We start from the raw sequence: 15,400 nt of genomic DNA, 5'->3' as shown, positions 1-15,400 counted from the left end.
GCCTGAAGGAGAAATATGTTTGGCACGTTCAAGAAACTGCAAGAGGGAGTATTGCCGCCCGAATGGTGTGGCTCAGTGAATGTCAACCAAAGAACCAGAAGGTCACCATTCGATTCTGGTCAGGGTTGCAGGTTTGATCCCCCTATGGGGGGTGCAGGAGGCAGCTGATCAATGATACTCTCTCATCATTGATGTTTCTATCTCTTCCTCTCCCTTCTCTGAAGTTAATGAAAAAAACAGATATTTTAAAAAGTGAGTTTGACTGAGGGGAAAGGAGTCAGAGATGAGGTTCAGTAGTGGCCTGGATGCAATGATAAAGATGTGTTTACCTTGATGCAGATGGCAGCTGCTGGGCAGTGCTAAGTAGATCAGTGTCTGGGATATGACTTACCTGCGAGAGGATCATTTGGGCTGCTGCTTGGGCAAGGGGTAGGAGACGAGTCTGGAAGTAGATAGTTCAGTTCAAAGGTTTTGCCATAGCCCAGAGAAAGGGTGAGAATATCTTGGCCTAGGGAGGAAGTGGTGAAAAGTGACCAGATAGGATCGAAAGAATTTTGATGGATTGGATGTTTTAAAACTCTATTTGCTAAGGTTTTATTTCTCCCTATACTTTTTTACTGTGTAGCCAAAAGAAAAAAAAATATTTATCTTAATCTTTTTAAATGCACTCTATTCATGTAGCTCATATTTTTTCACATGAGGTTGTAGAATGTTAATATGTTCACCAAGTTCTTATAAAACATGCCCGTTGATCATAAATACAACTGCTTCATTGACCAACCAGAGGAGCATTGTAAGAATTAGGATTAGGTCCTATGATTTGTGAACTGATTCCTATATACTTTTTCTTTGTGATCTGGGTAGATTGCATCTATCTACCCACCAGTGTTCTGTATATGCTGTGGAGGCAGTATTGTTTGTGTCGGGTTAATGTGCAGGCACCAGGTTGAGATCCCTACTTTGCCACGTACTGTGATCTTGGGCAAGTTACGTAATCCTCAGCTATAAAGTAGAGATAAAAATGGTACTCACCTCATGGGTCTATTGAGATGATATGTATAAAGCACTTAGAACAGTGCCTGGCACACACAAAACACAGCTTTAAAATGATATTATTGTTACTATGGCATTGGTATTGTTTGTTTAATAGCGGTGTTTCATAGTTCAGTCATTCTTGTTTCTTGAGAATTTAAGAGATTAAAGGTTCCCTAAAAATGCTGAATCTGTATTTTCTCAATCATAGTATTAATTTTTATGCTCATTTTTGGAGGTCAATTAAGCTCATTGGAATTAAACAAAGAAAATTATTTTAAATAAGCTCCAATCACCATAATGCTCTATCTAGTTCTGCTCAAGATTCAAGAGTGTTCTTACAAGCTTAGATCTCTTGACTGTGAAGTCCTTTCTGTTAAGGGGAATGGAAGCCAAGTGCTCAAACACAAAGTGAGAATGAGAATTTAAAACTACTTTCTGGGCATCTTGTCTTTACCTCATATTGGTATGCTTTTCTTGTTTTATATAAAGACAGATTTTATTCCTATTCATAACTGATGAATGTTGTTGCATGTCACTTGGGAGAAAATGGATGGTTCCTAATGAAAAAAGAGATAGATCAGCCTAATGGTGTTTTTAGTGGTATAATAAAAACATTTCTCTTTGTTCCTAGATGTCCTCAAATGCGAGTGAAGTTAAACATATTCCGGTAAGTATAGATTTTTAACTTTATACAGATATTTATAAAATTGTTTTAAACGATGATCTGCATAAACTGTTCTGTGGAACCTTACTGCTTAGGATTTTTAAGTCATATTTGATGGCCATGGCCTCAGATTAAGAATCTTAATGATAACGAAGACTTTGATTCATTGAACTTTCCCTCCTTTCTTTAGCTTGTTCTTCTCCCCACAGTTGACAATTAATAATTCAACTACAAGCTCCTACATGGATCCTTTTCCATTCTTGTGATGATTTTCTCCTCCTGAATTTTCTGGCCTAAAATAACTCTGTTTAGCCATTAGTGCAATTTCATGTACTGCTACTGCAAAGCATTCAAGAGAGAGCTTTTTGGGTCTTGAGAGTGTTCACTCCCCAGGCAATACCACGTGAGAGAGAGAGAGTGTTCACTCTCTCTATAGTGTTTGCAGGGCAGTTTTGTATGGTTTCTTTTTAAGGGAAAATGTAAGCGTGCTTGTTCACCTAAGCAACCTTACACTGTTGGAGGTTATAGAATCTGGTCTGCCTTGAAATGGAAGAAAAGCACTTCTTCTTTCTCAAGATAATCTTTCTCATTTTTGTAATATTGTCATTCATTGTTGCTAAATACTGCCACATTGGAATTTTAACATGGTTTGGCTTAATAAATATTTTATCAAATCTTTGTCTTAAAATATGTTCTCCTATCAATATTATTACCTGTTTTGCCTCCTTCATTACCCCAAAATATTCTGGTGGGAACCTCTGTCTCTTTCCTATACTCTGGGCAAGTGGGATAGCAATAAACAAATGAATAAATAAATACTCTTGATATTTCACCGTAGATTCTCTGTCAAAGTACTAATGTTTATTACCATAATTTGCTTGGAAGAAAAGAATATTTTAGTGTGAGGTTGCCTGTGGCACATCTGCAGCCCGCTAAAAAGGTTCCTGCCAAAACTTCCACTTTAAGAATACAATGACACTACTGTTACTCTTACCGTAGCAACCATAAGAAAACTCAGGGCTTCCACCAGCTTCCCCTGTTATCATAAAAATTGTACGGGATGTACCTGTTAGTCACTGGGTACCACGTAAACCCCTCTGCTGTTTTCTCCATGAGATGGGATGGGAAACAAGTGCTCAATGCTTCTTGCTTATTGTGAGAGCCCCAGGATGCTTTCACAAAGTATCTGTCTGGCTGGGTTCTATATTAAAATAGCCCAATCAAAAACAAAGAATTAGAAATACTGTCCTTTTAAATTTAGGACATCTCTACTAATGTCCTATTTCAGGGTTAAGTTTGACATGGCACTGATCAGGAGCCTTCACTTTATCCCATATGGAAATGATAAATTCTCCAGCAGCAAACTGTCTTCAGGATCTCTGCACTCTGCTAACAACACTTTTACTATCTCATGCAGGAGGGTAAGAAGTGGGAGGAAGGCCCTTGCAAGCTGTGTGAGTGCCGAGGGGCTGAGGTAACTTGCTATGAGCCCTCATGTCCACCATGTCCAGTGGCCACACTAGCCCAGGTGGTGAAGGGACAGTGCTGCCCAGAATGCACGGCAGGTGGGTCCATGTCTACTTGATTTCTACTGAGATGTTTTCAACTGTCAAAATAACTCAGAGGTCCTCTCCCTCTGCTCTTGATTTTTTTTTCAGACCACCCATTGATTTTTTAATTTTTTGTTGTTTTTTCCCTTCCGAATATTTTAACAAATGATGCTAATTAATCTTTGTCCACGTATTTGCCAAATTCAATGGATGATGAGTATTATATATGACCTCTGGCCAAGTCATTGACCATTTCTATATCTTAATTTTCTTATTGATAGTATGTGTTTTATCTACCTCACAAAATTATTGTGAAAAATCAAATAACATAATTTTTGAAAACTTGTAAAGGCAACTATTTGGTAGGACTGTTTCATTTTTTAAGCTACAAGGACAATTGCTAAAAGTGTTTGTTATGGTTGTCCACTTTTTTTTTAAAGGTGAGCTATTAAACAGATGGTTCCTTTTTCAATTCTCAAAAGGGTTTTTGAAGTTTAAAGACTCATTAATTTCTTCAAAAAGAAAATTTTACCTACTTGTTCTGCATCTCTGCTTTCAAATCACCTGGGGTTGAATTAGTTCCAGTTAATAATTGTTGGCAAAGCACTGGAGTTACTCTGGTTGAGCAGTAATTTGCCTATGAGCTTTGTCTCTCAGAGAAGTGGCATTTTCTTCCATTCATATTTCACAATTAATTGTTTTCATCCATGGGTTGCAATTTTTTCATATTGGCAGTTGTAGCACTCAACTTATTTTGGCTAATCACAGTGTTCCGTGAAGAGTGTATTATGGGAAGAGCAAAGCAACGTTATGTTTTAATCACATTACCTTCACCAAAGTGGCTCTCTGGGTTTTCCAAAGCAAACATTTAGCACATTATAATGTAGCGTACCTTGACAACTTTAAAACCTGAAAGAAATTCTTTCCTGACAATTATCGTTAAATTCAGTGATAATTTCAGTTACTGGGAATGAGATTTGAAATTTTAGAGAAAAAGAAGAAAACTGGCTGTATTTTTTTTTTAAAGAAAATACAATTTTAAAAAATGTCGGTTTTATGTCTTAACATTTTATGCACATCAAAGCTTAAGAACAATGAAAAGCCATAATTTATTGAATCTGTTTAAATCATATATTGTAGAGCTAGTCATTCCAGTCTTAAGTGGAGTTCCTGCAGGTAGAAGCATTAATAGGCTGGTTTGGTAATGTTCTTAGCATCTTTAATTTGAAGCTATAGGAGATAATGATGTCATTTCAGATAAGGAGAGATTTTAGGAAATCTTGCATTAAAAGATATATGTATTTTTTCTATTTGGGAGCCTTTTTCATACTTAAGTTCTAGAGTTTTCTGTTCTTTATTTTCTATACAGCTTTTTTTTGGGGGGGGGATGATGTCAGAGAAATAAATTAACTGGTCTCTACTGTGTTTTCTTCTTCTTTGTCTTTGATTGTAGTTTACTGCCACCCCGACTGCTTGACCTGCTCTCAATCTCCAGACCACTGTGTCCTCTGCCAGGACCCCACCAAGCTGCTGCGGAATGGGCGGTGTGTGCACAGCTGCGGCCCGGGATTTTACCAAGCTGGGGCCCTCTGTTTAGGTATGGCTCCAGGCAGTGCATCCAGAGGTGGACAGAGGCTGACTGCTGTCCAGGAGGGGGTCCTGGATGCAGGACATGCACATTATTAGATAGTAAAGCCATCCATAGGTTACTTGCTTCTTTACCTGCAGGTCTCTTTCTTCTAATATTTTACAGGCATTTCTAGACTTACCGGCAGATAGGTGATGGGGAGGGCAGATGCTTGCTATGTAGTCATGGCTGGATTTTTCTTTTTTTGAAGGATAGCACTATCAGGATGCTTGGCGTCATTTATTAAAACATGCAGTAAATCCAAGGTAGAAATTTAGTATTGACACGGAACTTTGAGATCACTTACTAGAACTTTCTCATTTTGCAAATGTGGAACCTGTGGGGCAGAGAATTAACCTGCTTTCTCAACACCACACAGGTAATCAGTAATAGAGCTCATTTCTCATGGGTTCTTACCAGAGGATCCAGAATGTGTCCATATATATTTTAGAATTTTTATATAAAGTGAAAAGGAGAACTTACCTGGAAAAATTTAGTATGGTTAGGGTCAAATCATAGTTACTTTTTTTTTTCTTTTCTATTTCTGAATCATAAGGTTAACTATGAATTAAGAGTGTGTAGGTTCATACCCTGGCTGTGAGTATTTAACTTCTCTGTGCCTCAGTATTCTCATCTGCAAAGTGGGGTAATGCTGGTGCCTTCCTCAAAGGGTTCTTGTGAAAATTAAGTGTGTCAATACATGTGAACTGTCTAGGATATAGTCATGAATCACTATAGGTTACTGCTTTTATTATTTTTGCAATTATTAATTTACTCATACTTTCCTGATTTATAATCTATAGACTATATAAATTTATAAAAATCTATATTTATATCTCTGCCATAGGTTGTGGAGGAAAAGAGACAAGGGGTACTTTTGTGAAATGGTTGAGTGAGAAAGATATTGGGGTCTATTGGATAAAAAAAAAGTAACTCAGATCCCTGAACCTAACTGTCTGACTTTAAAGGCCAGCTTCATGTGACCTTGGTCAGCCCAGCCTGCTCCCTCTCCAATCTGGGATCCCTCTCGCAATCCGGAACCACTGGCTCCTAACTGCTCACCTGCCTGCTTGCCTGATGCCCCTAATTGCTCCCCTGCAGGCCTGATTCTTCTAACTACTCTCCCCTGCCAGCCTGATCCCCCTAACTGCCCTCCTCTCCTGGCCTGATCCCCCTAACTGCCTAACTGCCACCTTCTTCCTTCTGCCTTTTCTCATGGCACCAGCTTTCTCACCTTCTCCCACAGCACAGCCTTCTCCCTTCTGCCTTCTGCTGCAGTGCTGGCCTTCTCCCTTCTCCCTCTGTCTTCTTCCTTTTGCCTTCTCCCTCTGCCTTCTCCCTCTGCCTTCTCCCTCTGCCTTCTTCCTTCTGCCTTCTCCCTCTGCCTTCTTCCTCTGCCTTCTCCCTTCTGGCTTCTCCCTCTGCCTTCTCCCTTCTGGCTTCTCCCTCTGCCTTCTTCCTCCTGCCTTCTGCTGCAGTGCTGGCCTTCTCCCTTCTCACGAGGCTAAGCTTTCTTCCTTCTGCTTTGTTCCATGGCCTGCTGATCAGTTGGTTCTTACTGTGACAATGTCCTGACTAATTTGCATATTACCCTATTATAAGTATAGATGGGGTTAATAATATCTATCCCCTATGGTTGTCATAAAGATGAAATGCATTTGTATATGTAAAGCACTTTGTACAGTGCTTGGCATGAAACATGATTGAAGGCTAAGATATTTTGTTGTGTGTGTGTTTTTGTTGTTTGTTGTTTGCTTTTTTATTCCCTCTGACCTCAGAGCCTCAGAATTGAGCTGTGCAGGAAATGACTGCAGTGGTGTCTTTGAGCTAATTAGAGCTTCCCTTTTTTTTCTCCCAACCCTGCCTGGAGCAGCCTGCAAGCCTCAGTGTTCCACGTGTTCCAGTGGCCTGGAGTGCTCCTCTTGCCAGCCGCCCCTGCTGATGCGGCATGGGCAGTGTGTGTCCACCTGCGGGGATGGCTTCTACCAAGATCGCCACTCCTGTGCAGGTAACCACTGGCCAGACCAACAGCTGGCTGGGCCATTGAGAAAGCCACTCCCTACTCCTAAGCCATCTGGGGTCACTAGGAGATGTAAACAGCTTACCAGAAATTCTGAACGGACTCCTCATGGGATGACAACAGTGGATAAGAGAGAGGACATACGTTGTTTTTATAACCTCGTTAGTGCTTTAGTGATGTGCATATGTGATGTAATTTTTATAAGTCCTTCTGCACACATTTGGGGGCACTGGGATAGTATTTAGTTAACCCCATTCTTGTGGTTCAGGATTTTCACTATGTTATAAGTTAGATTCCATCATAGTATAAACACAAAGGGCTTAAATGAAAATAAAGGAGAAAATACATCTACATATTTTTTAAACTTCATTTCCACCTAAAGAGAGGGAGAGAAACAAATAAGAAAGTGAAATCATAATAATGAACTTGGACAAAACAAAGTAGGCATTTAAATGTGCGCTTGCCTTATTATCTATGTATTTTATTAGCTTTATATGCCTACTTTTATTCTAAATTAATATCTAATTGAAATTCTTATATTGTAACAGTCCCTGGAGGTAGGAGTAGTCTTAATATCATATAATTTGTTGTTTATACTTGAATCACTTTTTCAGTAGTGTTATGATCTTAGGTATAAGGAAAAAAGTAAATATATGAAGAATTTTTAAGTGCAGAAATGGGAGAAGGGGATAACAGTGCAAGGAAAGACAGGCCAAATCCTAAAGGCAGAGTCCTCTTCCGGAGGAGACAGGTAACCACGTGTGATCAGAGGCTAAGGCAGTGGCAAGTAAATTTGAAAAGATAGGCCAGAAGGAGCTTTTGGAATGTCACCCAGGTATTACCGTAACTACACTATCAGCTGAGCAGAAAATGGGCAGATCCATGATGAGAATCGGAAGATTGGCCAGTCTGAAGGTCAGCTGATATGGCTCCTCTCTTTCATGTCCTTGGTTAGATTTTCAGGGAAATCATATGAAGGAAAAAGATTAAAAAAGAACCCTACCTAATAAAAGAGTAACATGCAAACTGACCATACCTCCACTACACCACAAGCCACACCCATCCCGCCATGCCCACCAGCCAATCAGAGCGAGTATGCAAATTAGCCCCAACCAAGATGGCTGCGGCCACAGAGAACAGGAGGGAGGCTTGGGTTTCCCAGGCAATGGAAGAAGCTGCCTGTGCATGCACATGTGAGGATGGTGGGGCCAGTCCCACTATAGAATATGGTAGCCACACTAGCTTCAGAGCCTGGCTTGAGGGCTACAAGAATATCTTCTATGTCTCTGCATCCCTAACATCAATGGCTGCACAAAGCATTCAGCATTTGTTGAACAAGTGTTTGATGGAACATACTACCCGTTGGTGATTTTTTTTAAAAAAAATATATATATTTTATTGATTTCACACAGAGAGGAATTGAGAGGGACAGAGAGTTAGAAACGTCGATGAGAGAGAAACACCAACCAGCTGCCTCCTGCACACCCCCCACCGGGGATGTGCCCGCAACCAAGGCACATGCCCTTGACCGGAATCGAACCCGGAACCTTTCAGTCCGCAGGCCGACGCTCTATCCACTGAGCCAAACCGGTCCCGGCCCGTTGGTGATTCTTGAAGGACCGGGTTTCAATATAAGTTTCAACCATAAAAGAGAAAGGAACCCTTACTGTTTATTATTTGTTATCTTCTATTTACCTGTTATTTTAGAACAGGTTCAGAGTGGGCACATACAAATGGCTTTGTATGTGTCTAATGTTTGGGCAATTTAGGTAAACTGCTAAAATTTCAATTTGATGAAATTACTAGATGTATTCTTCACTCCTTTCTTCTATCCCATCAAAGAGACCTCCTATGAGCACTGCTGTGACAAATTTGCTTTTAAGAGGGAATTAATTTCCCTTAGATTTTATTCTACCCTCCCTACTGCTTCCACCCGCCTGCCACATATTCCACATATATATTTACTTTTTAATTTTTTTCCTGTTTCTTTTAGAGGAGGCATTCTTCTTTCTCTTGTGCCCAGTGTTTTAATTGGTGATGTTAATGCTGTTTTAGGGCACTTTAGAATAGGTAATGTTTCACTTGATTATTGGTTTATGTAGCTGACTCTTTCACATTCCATTCACAAAGCCATACACAAATGCCTCTAGTAGAGAGTTGCTGGGAAAATTTAATTCCTTCCAGGGAATTAAACCAATTTGCTTTAGTTCAGCTTGGTTGCATTTTTATGCATAAAATGAGAAGAAAGGAGAGAGCAAGAGAAGAGAGGGAGAGCAAAGAAGAGAGAGAAAATGGTTTTAAAAATTAAAGCTAAATATGTGACAATTTCTATATGCTGTCTCGATGCTGCAATTACTACCCAAACAATCTTTTTTTAAATTGAATTTTTAAGGGTTATATTGGTTCTCAAAACCATATAGGTTTCAAGTGTACAACTCAATAAGGCATCATCTTCACACTATATTGTGTACCCATCTCTCCAAGCAAAGTCTCTTTCCGTCCCCATTCCTTCCTTTTGTCTACCTCCATCTCCCCCACCACACCCTTTTCCCTCTGGCTACCACCATACTGTTGTCTGTGTCTCTATATACATGTCTTTTTGTTTAATCCCTTCTCATTATTGGAATTTTTCCCCAATATTTCTGCTTGTGTCACTTTGGGTGACTTTTCACCATTGACCTTGGAAGCCAGTCAGCCAACCAGTGCTCTTTCAGTATGTGTTAAACTTTTCAAAAAGAAGCCTATGGTTACAGCAGGTTTTTTTTTTTTTTTTTTTTTTTTTTTTTTTTTTTTTTTTTTTGGATTCATTCCTCTTGGCAGGGTCATTTGTGTCATTTTGGCATAATTCCCCACGTTATTGACCCATCAAAACCAAAAGAAAGTGAACATTGTGCTGAGAAAACTAATTACCAGGAATTACCTGATTAATATTCATGCTCACTGTGTGAGGTATAGGCAGAGTGAAAAATGTGGGGCAGAGCCCAGCAGCACATAAGCATGGCTCTTCAACAAAAGAGTTCAAGCAAGTGAGCCAGGGCGGAGTGAAAGAAGACAGGAGTCCTGCCGGAAACCACATCCCTGGGAGCCCTTACCATGTTCCCTTTCCCTAGTCCTGTGGCATATACACACATATACCATGCTGAATGCATACAGACCTAGGCATTTTTGTACATATGTTAATATTATTGTTATATTCTCCTGCTTGACTACAACTGAAGAATGTTGTACTTATAGATCATATCATGTGCCCCATACCAGTCCCTGCTTCATTTCCCTTACCTTCTCCAACTTTGGAGTTTGATGCTTTATCACTAACACTCAGAGCCACCCAGTTTTTATACTAGTATCAATCAGAGATAGGTAACGTGTAAGTTGCCTCTTTCCTACAACTGGTAAGGCCAAGGCATAATCTCCCTCTGAGTACCCACGTCTCACCTTTTAGGCCTGGAGTCTGGGCTTCTGCCTTAACCTCTTGGCTAACCTGGGATCTGGTCCAACATTCCTGTTGCCTACCCTGTCCTATTCTTGATGCCATGGACTTCAGGCCCTAGGATTGGGCTTCTACTTTGCTTCCTGCTACCTTTCCCTGTTGTGACCCATTTTCAGGAAGGAATAGCCCATCTTATCTTCGCCTCCAGCCTGATGGTCAGGCTTTAGGCACGTGTGGATGCTCCTTGCCCCACCCCTCACCCCCATCACGCCACATAACCTGCACCCTTTCTGCATGGCTCTTGGATACCACTTGTCCTGAATGTATGGTATTCTCCTATCAGAGTGGTGGTTCCACTGCCTCTTCTTAGAAATCAGGGATTAAATCTAAGTCTGGATTCAGGCTGAGCTCACCATGACCTCAGGACATTCTTGCTTGCTTGTCTTGCTCCTCTTTTCAGTCGAACTCTGTTCCAATCTGGCGGGATCATTGAATTGTAAGGATGAGGCTGAATGTACCCCATGGCAAAAGCATGGAGCAAGGGAGTGCAACATGGCACTTAAGACTGTGGACTCTGGAGCCAAACCGCCTGGATTCCAGCCCTGGCTCTGCCCTTTACAACGAACACCTCTTGAACTCTGTGCTTTAGTTGCCTTATGGGTAAAGCAGAGACAATAAATGGGCCACATAGCGTTCTTTAAAAAAAATAAATAAAAGTAATATTATATATATATATATATATATATATATATATATATATATATATATATATTATTGCTGAAACTGGTTTGGCTCAGCAGTAGAGCGTCAGTCTGCGGACTGAAAGGTCCCAGGTTCGATTCCGGTCAAGGGCATGTACATTGGTTGCGGGCACATCCTCGGTAGGGGGTGTGCAAGAGGCATCTGGTCAATGTTTCTCTCTCATCAATGTTTCTAGCTCTCTATCTCTCTCCCTTCCTCTCTGTAAGAAAATCAATAAAATATATTTTAAAATATATATATATATATATATATATATATATATATTTTATTGATTTTTTTTTTTTTTTTTTTTTTTTTTTACAGAGAGTAAGAGAGAGGGACAGAGAGTTAGAAACATCGATGAGAGAGTCATCGATCAGCTGCCTCTTGCACACCCCCCACTAGGGATGTGCCCGCAACCGAGGCACATGCCCCTGACTGGAATCGAACCTCGGAACCTTTCAGTCTGCAGGCCGACGCTCTATCCATTGAGCCAAACCGGTTTCGGCACACAGAGTTCTTGTGAGGATTAGATGAGTAATAAATGCACGCATGTCCTTAAGGATGGTGCCTGGTACCTAGAAGCCCTGCATATATGTTAGGAGATTTGAAATGTGCTTTCCATTACCCCTCTACCCTCTCCCCTTTCTCTCACTCCTCCATTATTCCCTTTTGACCTCTCTAGGTCCTGAGGATCTGAAGATAAATAAGACTCTGTCTTTACCTATAGTGAGCTTCACTCAAGGCAGGGTTAGCCGCTGCTTACAGAGTAATACAACAAATATAAAAACACAAAGACCTATGAAGTTTATCCTATATCTGATTGCCATGTGGTCTTATCTTTTGCAACTTAAAGAATCAAACAGTTGAACTCTACCACTTGATGCTATAGGGTTTGGAGCAAGTCACTTAATCTCTTTGAGTTTCAATTTCTTCAACTAGAAAAAGGGGATAGTATTATCTACTTCAAACCACCAATCTGAAGTTAGAAAAGATGTTTGAAAATGTAAATATGTTATGCCTTGCGCACAGTGTATGTCTGACAAAGGGCAGCTATTTTCATTATTGAATTTGTTCCTTTATTCTTCAATTTACAGCAATAAAAACCAGATAGCCTACATTCATAAACAAAGAGTCATGCCATTAGTGTCTGAACTAAAACAAAATCTACTTTTATGTGTTATGGGGAAGTAAATATAATACAGAGAACAGATTACTGTATTCATTAGTCACAACAAGTAAAAATCCTTCTATTTTCTTTAAATGCTCAGATTAAATGATGAGAATCTGTAATTATTTGTTTCTCAGCCAATATTATGGCCTATTGAGAGAGAAGCTGTATTAAGAAAACCCATAAAATTTACATATAGGTTGCTAGTCCAGCCGAGATGTCAAAGCTGTGGTGTGAACAGAGGAAGTTCTCCAGTTAATTATTTGTTGGATCCATGGTTGACTAGCACAGCCCCGCTCTTGTGGAAATGAAGCACTCTCCCCGGGAGCCAGGTCCAAAGCAGTGAGGACCGGATGGGTCTTGGCATTATGCTCCAGCATGTGGCTTAGCCCAGCCAGCGAGCCCGGGGCAGACCTCTTAGCAAAGGCATCTAGGAAACTGTTTTTCTGAAATCTCCAAGAAGTTAGGAGCCCTCCTTGCTCTGTTGGGATAGTCATGGTTAGGCAGGTATTTTCCGTGGCCCATCCCCCACACCCCAGAATCGGAGGGTCAGTCCCAGTTTTATCGCCAAATCACATATTCACTTAGGGGGCCTGGCACATCCTAGCACTTGGTCATCACTCATTTTGTTCTGGCCTTTTAAGTCTTGAATGTTCAAACATTCTCTGGTGTTCTAGAGCAGTGATGGTCTGTCAGTTGCTGAATGCCTGGTAAAGGGGACTTACTGCTTCCAGTGATATTCCTGTCTTCTGCATTCTGTTTAACAAATATCTGTTGAGCCTCTTCATTGTGGTACCAGGCACCAGGGATAGGGCAGTGAACCGACCCACAACTGCCCAGTGGTTAGGGAACTTTCCTTTCCCACCCAGAGAAGAGTGTCCTTAAACAAGTAAGATAATCAGAGAGTTACCGCTCTCTGAATTCATTGCTATCAGTGCTATAAAGACAGCTTTAAAGGTATGTTAATATGAAGTGACTGATTACTGAGGCAGAGATAGGTCTTAAGACCTTTGAATTCCTCACATTGCTAAGTACATATAAGGCCTCTGGAATCATTTTTGTTTGGAAAAGTGTGATAAACCATTGCGTGAAGGAGAAAGAACAGGAATGTACAGGCATGCCCAGGCGTTGGCGTTCAGGTGATCTGTCTTCCATTAGCTTCTACTATTTCCTCCCTGTCAGCATTCCTGCCTAGGTGTGGCCTGAGGAAAACTGCAGAATCTCTACTTTTTCCCCAGCTCTCTTTTTCTTCTCTTAATTTCCCTCTTAAGGTAGTGGGGTGATTCTTTGAAACCACTGTCGCTGGAACTTGGGGAGTGTCCATGGACTGCGTTAAGCTGTGCAGAAGGAAGTGCCAGCACATCCTACCACTTCCTTATATGTACGTTTCTAGAGTTAACGGAACCCAAAACAGCAGGTGACAGTGGCATTCTAAGTCCCCTTCCTCTTTGGACACTCACGCCAAGGATACTTGACTAGAAGGTGGAAGCAGCTGGTGGAGTTTTGCGCGGGACCTCTCCTGCAGCAGGAGAGTGGCTGTTTGGCATTCGTCTGCCTGGCTTGTAGACCCCAGCTGTGCACGGACCCAGGCTGTGTGTGCCGAGAGACAAATGACAGAACGAAAGGACCACATTCCAGCGGAGGAAACCCACCACAAATGCAAGGGAGTTTATCCTCCAGACAGATCCCATTCTTCCTGACAAATCTGAACCCCCAACTATTTCAGCTATGGATTACAAACTGGTGACAAGTCTTCTGGCTTTCTGCCCAGTGCCTAGTGTTCTCAGTTATTTTAGCTAGACTGGGTGACATACATGCTTTCTCTTTCCTGTATCCAACCCCAACACTCTTGCTGTTCCTCCCTCCCCTTCTGCTTCCTGCTGCCTACAGCGCTCATGGTGCCTCTGTGCTATCACTGCCCAGATCTGAGTGGATTATGCTAGAGCAGCCAGGAAGTCTGAGAACTCCGCTCATCAAAAACCTGGTTTTGGTTGGTGGTCCCTCCTTTGGCTCTTCAGATTCTGTAGACAAAGAGACTCAATGTGTCCCTGGAGAAATCAACAGCCATTTAATTAACAGGTGCTGAGGAAATACCCAGGGAGTCCTAGCAGCTGTGGGTGGTCACAGGGGAGCGTGGAATCTGAGGGTCCCTTATGGCTCATCAAGCTGGGCCTAGCTAGTCACTGCACTGATAATCCTTGGAGTGTACTGGTGTTGTAGAGTTAGCAGTATAGGTAGAAGGGCAGGAGGTAGAAAGGATGAACATGTTTCTGCTAAGCTGGCCTGGCTGCCTCTATCCCCTGACTTGCATACCAATGAAAAGCTGGCCGCTGGTACATCTCTCTCCACAGGACCTGCCAAAGTCTCCCTCAGTTCAAGCTCCAGAAGACCCTGTAAAAGATTCAAATAGGTTACCCAAGACGAGTAAATGACTCAGCTATATCACAAATGTGGTTACCAGATTAGCTGTTTCTCCAGCATGTGCCTTAGGGAAAGGGCCACTGGCTTTTTCTTTTTCTCCTTCAGTAATTTTTCCCCTAAGTACTAAATGAATTAATGTTTATTAAAAAAAAATAATTTGATAAAGTTAACAAAATTCAAGGCACAATACAAAAAAAAAAAAAAAAAAAAAAGTCAGTGAAAATTCCTGACTCAAGCTCTCCCAAATCATTACTGATAGTATTTTGATGAATGTCTTCCTAGTTTTTGCATTTTCTGTGTGTGTTGTATACAAGACATATGTGTACACATTGACTGTGTGTAAGAATTCATTAGCCAAACCTCTTTTGCTTGGTGTTTCTTCCTAAATTTTCCATTATCATAAATAAGCATGATGTGAAAAATTTTAATAGAAATTTTGGTGAATTTATTTGATTAGGGTAAATTCTTAGACGTGATTTCTGAGTACTATATATATATATATATATGTGTGTTGTCATGTGTACGTCTAATCCATGGCACATAGTTGCCACTCTCCTGTTTAGTTTGCTTTTCTCTGGCTCTTCATGAGACTAGAGATTTTTACACGTGTCTACATTTTTTCTACTATAAACTTCCTAAGTCCACATGGGTTTTCAGAACACATGGAGACCGGACATCCCTGTTGCAGGGGACAAAAGCGTCAGTTAGCACAGGGAGGGAGGAGGAGGGCAGAGACCCAGC

At 41.0% G+C, this 15,400-nt stretch overlaps 1 protein-coding gene across 1 annotated transcript in view; it reads left to right on the top strand.

Moving 5' to 3' along the window:
- The window catches only part of FRAS1 (Fraser extracellular matrix complex subunit 1), a 446,031-nt gene that overhangs the window by 202,282 nt on the left and 228,349 nt on the right, over positions 1–15,400 (top strand). The window contains exons 11-14 of the mRNA XM_036412793.2: positions 1,667–1,702; positions 3,117–3,264; positions 4,703–4,846; positions 6,750–6,884. Coding sequence (XP_036268686.1) covers positions 1,667–1,702; positions 3,117–3,264; positions 4,703–4,846; positions 6,750–6,884 — 463 coding nt within the window. The remainder of the gene's footprint in view (positions 1–1,666; positions 1,703–3,116; positions 3,265–4,702; positions 4,847–6,749; positions 6,885–15,400) is intronic.

This window comes from Pipistrellus kuhlii, unplaced genomic scaffold, assembly GCF_014108245.1.
Source record: "Pipistrellus kuhlii isolate mPipKuh1 unplaced genomic scaffold, mPipKuh1.p scaffold_m20_p_1, whole genome shotgun sequence".
Classification (NCBI taxonomy): Eukaryota; Metazoa; Chordata; class Mammalia; order Chiroptera; family Vespertilionidae; genus Pipistrellus; species Pipistrellus kuhlii.
The sequence above is the reverse complement of the archived record's forward strand: the minus strand, read 5'-3'. Positions and strand labels throughout refer to the sequence as shown.